Source organism: Mastomys coucha, unplaced genomic scaffold (assembly GCF_008632895.1).
Source record: "Mastomys coucha isolate ucsf_1 unplaced genomic scaffold, UCSF_Mcou_1 pScaffold16, whole genome shotgun sequence".
In the NCBI taxonomy this organism is placed as follows: domain Eukaryota; kingdom Metazoa; phylum Chordata; class Mammalia; order Rodentia; family Muridae; genus Mastomys; species Mastomys coucha.
In genome coordinates this window covers 93,206,860-93,216,531 of record NW_022196898.1, presented here as the reverse complement: position 1 = coordinate 93,216,531, position 9,672 = coordinate 93,206,860, and the positions used below count along the sequence as shown (strand labels likewise).

General features: G+C 42.3%; 1 protein-coding gene across 1 annotated transcript in view; it reads right to left on the bottom strand.

The window, feature by feature from the left end:
• Positions 1-9,672, bottom strand: part of Ddah1 (dimethylarginine dimethylaminohydrolase 1) — a 133,192-nt gene that overhangs the window by 25,462 nt on the left and 98,058 nt on the right. The window contains exons 3-4 of the mRNA XM_031375753.1: positions 8,140-8,213; positions 7,166-7,285 (exon numbers count right to left, since the gene is read on the bottom strand). Coding sequence (XP_031231613.1) covers positions 7,166-7,285; positions 8,140-8,213 — 194 coding nt within the window. The remainder of the gene's footprint in view (positions 1-7,165; positions 7,286-8,139; positions 8,214-9,672) is intronic.

Genomic DNA, 9,672 nt, shown 5'->3' with positions numbered 1-9,672 from the left:
TGCTCTCATGGCATCCTCAGGCCTGGGTACCAATGCCCGTGCTCTCATGGCATCCTCAGGCCTCGGTACCAATGCCTGTGCTCTTATGGCATCCTCAGGCCTGGGTAGAATGCCTGTGCTCTCATGGCATCCTCAGGCCTGGGTAGAATGCCCTTACGGCCTCTTTCAAGAGGCTATTCTTTTTTTTGTTGTTAGCATAAGACCCAATTATAGCATTCTCTTCTTTGAATTTTCTAACTTTTTTTTTTTGGATTGGTTCAGGCTTGAAGTTGACACTAGTCTGCTTATCTTCTGTCACCATGACGTCTCCATAAAAACCCCACTTTTCTTAGATCACACATTTATTTTGGGGACTTCAATATACTTTCCTTCATTTTAAATTTCTGGGCCCAATGTAATGGCTTGTTACTAATTTCTGAAATGTCCCCTTTTCCAGTGACAGGATATCATTATCACCGTGTGGTAAAGTTACCATTTTTCTGCATGATATTGATGATATGATCTCGCCCTCAGCAAGATGTTCAGTTCAATCTCTCCAGTTGCTTGCAGGAAGGAAGTTCATGCTGTATTCGGGAAGTACATTCATACTCGTAGCAGGGAGTTCAGGGAAATTTGAAAGAACGCACATAGTCTCTCTTCGTCAGCCAAGACAATTCTGAAATGCTATACCTGCTTCCTAGGGTCCCCCACAAAGGGGTAAGCATGCTCCAATTCTTCACTGGCATTTTAACAGGTCTCAAATGAAAAGAACACCTCCATAAACCCCCTATACTCCTTCTCTTCCAGATGGGCGGCTGCCCTCCAGTTCCTTTCAATCTCCAATCTCCCTCTCTGATGTAGCATTCATAATCGGAACAAAACTGATTCCTAAACCTTAGAAAAAAAAGTTTGATTTTTTTTTTCTTTTATAAAAAACCACATGGCCACAACATAATCAGAGAGAAAGAAGACAGGTTAAAAACTGAATTAACATCATCACTATTTTAAAATCTTACAATCCTTTGACTTTCTTACATATAATATTTTGCTCACTTCCGCTGTCTACTGCTCTCTCTCATTCTCTTCTTAGTCATGCCGCACCTCTGCTCTCTCTCATTCTCTTTAGTTGTGCCGCACCTCTGCTCTCTCTCATTCTCTTCTTAGTTGTGCCGCACCTCTTCACCATAGCATGCTCCCTTCCTGTCTTCATATCTTGCTTTTTTTGTGAGCCACTGAGGTCAAGGAGGCTTGCTTGCATGAGGACGAATGGGAGTTATCTACTGGAGCATGGGGCATCTTGAGAGTGGCTACATAACCATTTCTCATACCCCAGCCACCACTTACTGCCAACAATCCCGTAACTCGGGCCTAACAAACGCACTCCTTCCCAGTTGTGGCGGAATGCTGATGGGTGCCATCTTGTTCAGGTAACCTCTGTGCTGTGAGTTCCTGAGTCCAGTGGCCATGCCTTGTTCAGAAGGGAGTGCTTTTCCATACTAATCGACAATTAGATTCACATCACAAACAACTGGGTGGGAGCTTTATATAAACCTTGGCTGCTTCACCGCAAGACCTAGATTTATTCTAATCATGTAAACTAGATAAAAAGGTAATAGCCCTCATAAAAGGGTGGACATTTAGACTTCTGTGTTTGTTTTGTTTTGTTTTGTTTTGTTCTGTTTTGTTTGTGAGACAGGGTTTCTCTATGTAGTCCTGGCTGTCCTGGAACTCATTCTGAAGACCAGGCTGTCCTCGAACTCAGAGATCCACGTACCTCTGCCTCCTAAGTACTGGGATTAAAGTCATGTGCTACCACTGCCTGACATAAATAAAATTAAATACCCTCAACTGAGAGATACTCTCTCCTCCGGGTAAACTAGAAGAAATAAAGCCTTTAGCAATATCACCACCTACTGGAAATGTAGTCCAGTGCATTCCGATGTCCCATATCCAAATTCCTTTATTAATCCAAATTCCTTTATTCCTTTATTCATTTCCTTTGTTTGGATGAGCCTTGTCTAAGAACATGATATAGAATATGGACATGTTCATGCTCAATGACATCTCTCTATACATGACCTCAAGCAGATCAAGCAGGATCTAGGTAGTTTCTTTGATAATCTTAAGAACGATGCCAAGGGTTTTTCAACATCTCTCCCAAATTATGTGCTTCCTTGGAAGGATGTTAGTGTTACTATGGGCAGCCCCAAGTGATTCTGAGAGACCTAGACTGACTCAATGGAACAACAATGCATGGTGGATTTACACAACCAATTCCTAATGCCTCAGAAGACTTGACCCCTAAGATGCAATTAGATCATCTAGGATGACATTTGATAATACTGAAGCCAACAATACCAAACTCTTCCAATACCAAACACTAGAAAACAGGGCCTTCAGGACTAACATGCTACTATGGACTTTGGATTCCTGGGTATGGCCTAATATTTCCCCAGATTTTATGAGTGAGCTTCGGCCCAGGTGAGGTACCATATGGGTGCCCCCCTCTTTTTTAATCCAATCTTTTGCTGGAAGAGAAGCTCAGATTTTTAAGTCAATGTGTCTCTAGCTTCAGTGCATTCCAACAGGTTATTGAAGAATAGAGATAATAGACACCACTTGATATACCAACAAAACAGATGGACCACTTCCCTAACAAATTAAATTTTACAAAGCAGGCCAGCAGGGCCAATAAAGAACCCCTCTTTTGAAAAGGCCCTTTTCCAGTATGTTATCTTCTTACAGTACTGTTATCTTCCAGTACTGTAGCAACCAAAGGTTGAGAAATTACCAACTGGCTTCATCTTACCTGTTAAAGTAACTTTTATTCTCCTGTAATAATTGTCATCTCTGAAACTCACTGCCTCCATCTGCTAACCTAGGTCTAGTCCTGGAAGCTTCTACCCTCTGTACAATCTTACCTAGACCTAGAAAGTTTTTAGCCTCTGAGACTTACTGCTGAATAAGCTCACCCCTTCCTATTTCTTTTTGATCTCTGGCTGGCTGATTCAACTCAGACGTTCTGGTTCAAACTCCTTTCTAAGCTGACTGATTCAATCTAGCTTCTCTTGGCTTCTAACTAAATTGCTCCACTTGACCTCAAACTAACTCTAGCAATATGTTCTAATATTCTGGCTCTTTCTTGTTCTCTGGCTCATTCTGTCTTTACCTATGTCTAGCTGTTCTCTTTTCAAACTGACTCTGTAAAACTCTCCTGGTAAAACTGCCTCCTTCCTCTCTCTTTACTGCTCTTTCTTTAGTTTGTTTTTCTCTCTTTTCATTACAGTTGGCATATCCTATTGTGTCAAATCTTCTCTGATTTGTCACTTTGTCTGCCATTCAATTAGACATCACTTTCAAACATGGGTGCTTCCTTCTACAAACTAAGTTTACCTTCATTGTTGGGGATTAAATGTGTGTACTATGGGTTTATCTATATTCCAGCTAAAGAGATTAAAGGTGTGTGCTAAGGCTGAGTCACACCACAATTAGAAACAGCTTTTTCTTTTCTTTTTTGTAAAACACACAATCTCTGGATTCATAGTCTGATCGAGTCTCTGCAACACTTACCCAGGCTAAACTTTAGAAAGAAGGGGTTATTTCAAACCAAGATCTCAGTCTCACCACAATCTAGATATGTGTGATGTCCATGTATGTTAACTAAGATTAGATCAGAACCCATGGCAAAGCATTTCAAATAAAGCAAGATTATTCACAACCCCCTGGGGCCTCAGCTTCAAGCTGAATATATGAAGTGAGGTTTCAGATGCAGAAGAAACAGATATTAGAGAGGAGTAATAGATAAGGAAAGCTTTCCTACGTGGCACCGGAAGGAACAATTCACCTCTGTTTGAATAATTTGCCCTGTAAAAAAATACCCCAGGAGCTGTGGCTTCTTTAGAAGTCACAGACAAAATGTTGAACAGAGACAAAAAGGTTGGTGAAGAAAAATGGTATCAGGAAACGAACTTACACCTTCCTTGAAACCAGTCAAATTCTGGATACTGGCAAAACCAATCATGTACATGAACAAGCAAGCAAACAAACAAATCAATAGCAGAAATAATTGGAGAAAGGGGACACTAGGGAGTTCAGCAGAACAAATCTCTGGTTAAAAAATAATTAGAAAAGGTTTTAATAGAAAAAGAATGGCCGTTGAGCAGGGACAGAGCTATGCTTTGATTCTGAATGTTTCCCAAAGGCTCATGTATCAGAGGTCACTACAGGGAAGTTATGGAACTTTTAGGATGTAGGGCCTACTGTGAGCAAGTTAGATCACCCTAAGACTGTGCCTTGTGAAAGAGTCTGGGTCCTCTGCCCCTTTTGCTGTCGCCACTCTCATACTGTCAGAAGGTGAGAAGCTAAGCTGCGCCGTGTGCTCCTTCCATGGTGTTGGCTTACCATAGGTCAAATGACCATGGACTGAAGCCACTAAAACCATGAGACTTGAATCCTTTTACGCAGATTTATCTCAGGTATTTGTCACAACACCAGGAGGCCATTGAACACAGTGGAAAATCAAGGAAAGGAGATCCAAGACCTAGGAAATTAGATCCTTGAGGATTAAGATTCTACTCAAAATATGTATCTCATCCAACCTCAGTCTTTCTATCCACAATATGGGGAACAAGATGTCAAGGATGCTTCTGCTTTTGTAAATGGTGTAGTGTTTCTAGCCCTCCTCCTGAATGTTTGCACCAGTATGTGCATCTCCATGCCAATAGTAGGACTTATCCCTTTATTAATTGTGTTGGCAGCTTTGTACAGGGAGTTGTTCTCGAGTAAATGAGCATCTCAGGTCACCTGAATGTGAATGTCACTGGCCCCTGTGTCTGACTTCAGACCATCCTCTGTGGGAGACCTCATTATCCACCAGCTGAGTTTGTCATGCTCTCACTACAAAGTACAAGGACACTTTTTGATGTCAGGAACAAGGCAGGTGGACATTCACCAACTCCACAGGCCCATGGTTTAGATAGTACATTTGCTGATGGAAACTATGATCTCACAGAACTCCCTTGGAGCTAGCCAGGGCTATTTATAGCTTCTGACACAGAAGGTTTCAGGTGGAGAATGGACATCATTGTTAATAGCCAGATAAGCTCTGCAGGAAGGACTATGAAGTCTCCACAGAATGTTCTAAGAACAGAACTTGTCAACAGGAAGGGCTGGATGAAGGAAAATGGAACACACACTAACATACAATTGGAATTAGGATGCAGACCCGTTTTTTTGGTTGTCTGTTTTTGCTAGCTCATCAATGCTCCTCTTTTCTGGCTGTGAGGTCTTAGTCTCCCATTGAGAAAATGCAAATGATTAGCATTTTTGGTAAGAGGTGTGTTGGTCCAGCATCTCTGAAGGAGAAACATAGAGATACCCAGACTCTTTTCTGTGACAACTTTCTCTTCTTCATTTCTGAATTGCTACATCCTTAGATCTTACCTGATCCAGCCAGAGGCTGGCAAGAAAACACTTCATTAGTATGTCAAGCTGCTCACATCTCATGAACACACTTTGTTCAGTTTAAGCTTATACTATATCACCACCTGGGGCACTCTCTCACTGAATCCCACCCCAACAAATGCTACTCACTGTTTTGGACCCAAGTCTAGTCCCATTTCTTCCATCGGGCTTTCTCTGATGGCTATGAGGGAGTTCTCTGCTTTCCTTTGGCATTTGAGCAGCTATTAGAATCTTTTCCATATAACTAGCCAAATCATATTATCTTTTCCTTTGCTGTGTCAGTTTCTCAAGATGGAGTCAGCACCTGCTGAGGCAGTGATCGCCACGCCGTTGGAATTAGGGACCTAGTCTACTCAGAATGGCATAAAAGGCTACATTTCCTACTTTGTCTAGAAGGGGTTCTTTGTGCTCATTTGCACAAAGGCCTGGAATAAGCTAGCTTACGGTCCCGTTCCCTTATAATCAATTCCAAACATGTGCAGACCAACTCGACTGTTATGGACAGATACCACAGTAACTCCCCAAGGAGAAATAGCATCTTCCTGGTCCCTGCATAGCACCATTCATCAAATGCTTTCTTTCAAGACATTATCTTTTCTGCACACAGAAAGCTGACACAGTTTTCCAGATGAAGCGAAACAAAAGGCATACTCTAAAGGAAACCAGAGAGACACTCTAATACAAACCCAACTCGGGAGATAACAACTGCTAAAAGCCCTTGATTCAAATGCTGTCAAAGATACAGTTAGGGAAAAAGAAAGGCTGGAGCTGCAAATTCCATAGTGGGGAATCCGCTCCATCCTTAAACTGTACCTGGGTTAGCTGAGGAAGAAGAAAGATTCAAATAAGCAAAGTAATCCATGGTGTGTCCTAGGGCTCACAGCTCACCCTCGTCCTCGCTCTCTGCTTAAAAGAAGTCTTTGGTTTTTGCTTTGTAGATAAGTCATGCATGTTGGCATGATGGACGCCCTCAGAGGAAAGGGCTGCTGTACCAGACCATTTGGTGCCCGCACTGTAACCTCAGCAGAGCACTCCATCTAGTTTATAAGCCAAAAGTAGACAATGCTACCCTACCCCTCATCAGGAATATGTTTAAGCTCCACAAAGGGCCAGACAGGACCAGACTGTAACCTGGTCTCTACTCTTACAGAGCCTGCAGGTAGTTTCCCATGGTTGAAGCTACTGGCTAGAGATATACTATCCAAGGGGACACATGGCAACAATGGAAAGCCGTATCTTCCATGACTTCCACTCTAGGTGTAGCTCCATGACCTGGGAAATGCATAATATTCCTGGGATTTCCTTAGCTTCACCTAGAAAGTGGGGGCATTTCCTGTTGTAAAATTTATCATTCTAAATAAAAGGGAAGAAGGCAAGTTTTACAGGTTCTTCTGAATCTCAACCTTCTACAAGTCCATTGTGAAGTAGTATACACACGGCAAAAGGATGGGAACATTGTTGCAAGCCCTTAGTGTGCTAAGACAGAGCAAGCGCTACAAAGATCCCTGGCTAGAAATGATGAATTTGGTGTTTAAAGAATGGTTTGCCACTGAAGAGCTCTCTCCACACTTGGGAGTCCTTAGCTCCTTATGAGGTTCAGAGCACACAGAGCATATTACAGGTGTCTTATGTGCCCATCCATTCTGGACTCGCCACCCTGCCTGGTGTCCAGCCTGTGGCCAGGCACAGCCTGTAGCACCTTGGAACACAGTTTTGTGTTTACCTTGAGGGCCTTCTGCGCAGATTCACTGGACCCTATTGCAATCAGGTTGGGCCCGGCCATGCTGCAGAAACTCTTTAAATGCAAAGAATCGGCCACAGGGACTGTGGAGACTGCGTAGTCCTATGCAGACAGACAGAAGGAAACACAAGGAAACACAGTGTTACTACAGAGTAATTCTCAAGACTGCTGGAAAACTGCCTGAATCATGCTTGCTCTTTTGAAGGTTGCCAATCGCAGTGAGAAAAGCAGGGGGATCGGGGAACCTGACTCACAGGTATTGGTGTTTCCAGTTGAACCAAGACGGCTTTGTAAGAGGAAAGCCATTTCCTTCCAGAGTTGGCTGTGTTACCAGCTCTGCTGGCTGGCCGGCCTGTGGAGTGCGCTACTCTGGGAGGGTTGTTTGCATCCTTGTGGACACTGGATCAGCCAGAGCTTCACACTCTCAAAGGGAACAGAGCTTCCGGACTAGTGTGTGTGTGTGTGTGTGTGTGTGTGTGTGTGAGTGAGTGTGTATGTGAGTGTGTGAGTATGTGTGTTTGTGAGTGTGTGTGTGTGAGAGTATGTGAGTGTGTGAATGAGTGTGTGTGTGTGAGTGTGCATATCTGTAAGCACACAGTAGAGAAGATTCCCCAGATTCTAATCTGAAAATCACATTTGTATTAGACATATCTGGGTCTCCAGACTTCACCTTTTTTGTCAGAAACATGTGCTGGTGTTTGTAGGATTATGCACTTGGAAAAGCCAGAATGAATATACTAAGTTTCTTGTTCCTGAGAGGGCTCAATGGATCTTAATTACAGAGAAACTTGAATTTAACAGTCTTTAAAACGTCTAGTAAATGTACAAATACTAAGAATAATTTTGTAAAGCTGGTGAAATATAAACACAATTACTCATGGCATATTGATTCAATGGGGCTATGAATATTTATCAAGCAATTACTCTGAGCCAGGCATAAATGGTACTTCACCTACCTTAAAAGTATCAGCCAAGATTTCAGCACCTCGTTGATTTGTCCTTTTGGAAAGGCCCACAAAAAATTCTCTGCCTACAAAAGATGTGATGAACATAGTGAGTCAGTGGGGGTTGTCTATTGTTTCTTTATCTACAAATAATGCCTTCAAGTACCATGAGGTTCCCTTCTCCACTGGGAAAGTTCCAAAGAGACTCCTGTTTCCATTCCAAAAAAACAGGTTCAAAAGACTACCCTTAAATAAGCCTTTCAAATTCAGAGATGGAAATTAGTATGGCAGTTGGTGGGAGCTGGGAGAAGGCGTAAATGGGTAGAGGGGTGGGTGAACGGTGATGGAGTTTCAGCTTGGTAAGATGTACAATGTTTGGTGATGCAGGATGGTGGCTCCTTAGATGTATGAGAGGACTCACTGCCTCTTTACTGTACCCTTAACATGGCTGCGAATATTCAACATAACCCCTGTACCTATGTCTCAGGGTACACCTTGAAGATGGGGCAGGAAGATTTGAGGAGCAGAGGGATGGGATGTCAGTTGGGAGCCATTTCTAGACCTGACAGGAAAATCTAGGCATGACTCATGATATCTCAACAATATGGTTCCAGGGAATCCAGTGTCTTCTTCTGGTCTCTACACGCACCAGGCAAGCATGTGGCACCCAGGCAAGCGTGAGGCACCCAGGCAAGTGTGTGACACCCAGGCAAGCGTGTGGCACACAGGCATACATGCAGACAAAATAGTTAATAATTAAATAATCCTGGGAGGACTTGGGGGAGGGAAAGGATATGACCAAAATATACTGAAAGATGAAAGAAAATAACAAAATGTTAAAAAAAAACCCGATAATCAAATCTCCTTTCCTTTCCTAACTTAATTACTTGTGAGAGACAACAGGCTTTTCATCAAAATCAATAATCCCACGATCCAGATTTAGCTGATGACTTCCTAATATCACTCAGCATTTACAATGTTCCTTTACTCTTTGCATTTTCAGGGAATTGATAGTTTCCTGGAGATGGTTAATTAACTTTTCTCTTTTCCCAGGGGGTTCCATATGCCCACTGCCTCACACAAGCATGTGACCAACGTCACAAATATTTCAGTCTGGTGGGACTAGAATGATCAAATGTATTCAGTAACGCTGGCCCAAGTCCCCATTGTGCTTTCCCACTACACTTCTGCACAGTGTTTTTTGTCTCCATCGAAGCTCAGGCACAGATCCACTATTTTATTAGGGATCTGCATTTCCAATTCTAAGAAGAAAACATTGATCTTGAAATACAATTTATAAAGGAAATATAGGGTGAATGCTTCCCCTTCTATAACTACAGTAGGAGCTGGTAGTCTCCAAACTTAAAAGAACAATCATATTAAAAATAAATCCACCATTATCTATTAGTGAGTCAATGATTGAATCATAATAGAAATTTAGAAACCATTTAGATCTAAAGGGTATAAGAAATACTCATATCAGTCAGAGATTCTCCTGGGATATGGAGAAGCAAGACTATAATTATAACTCTTAGTACTGGGAGC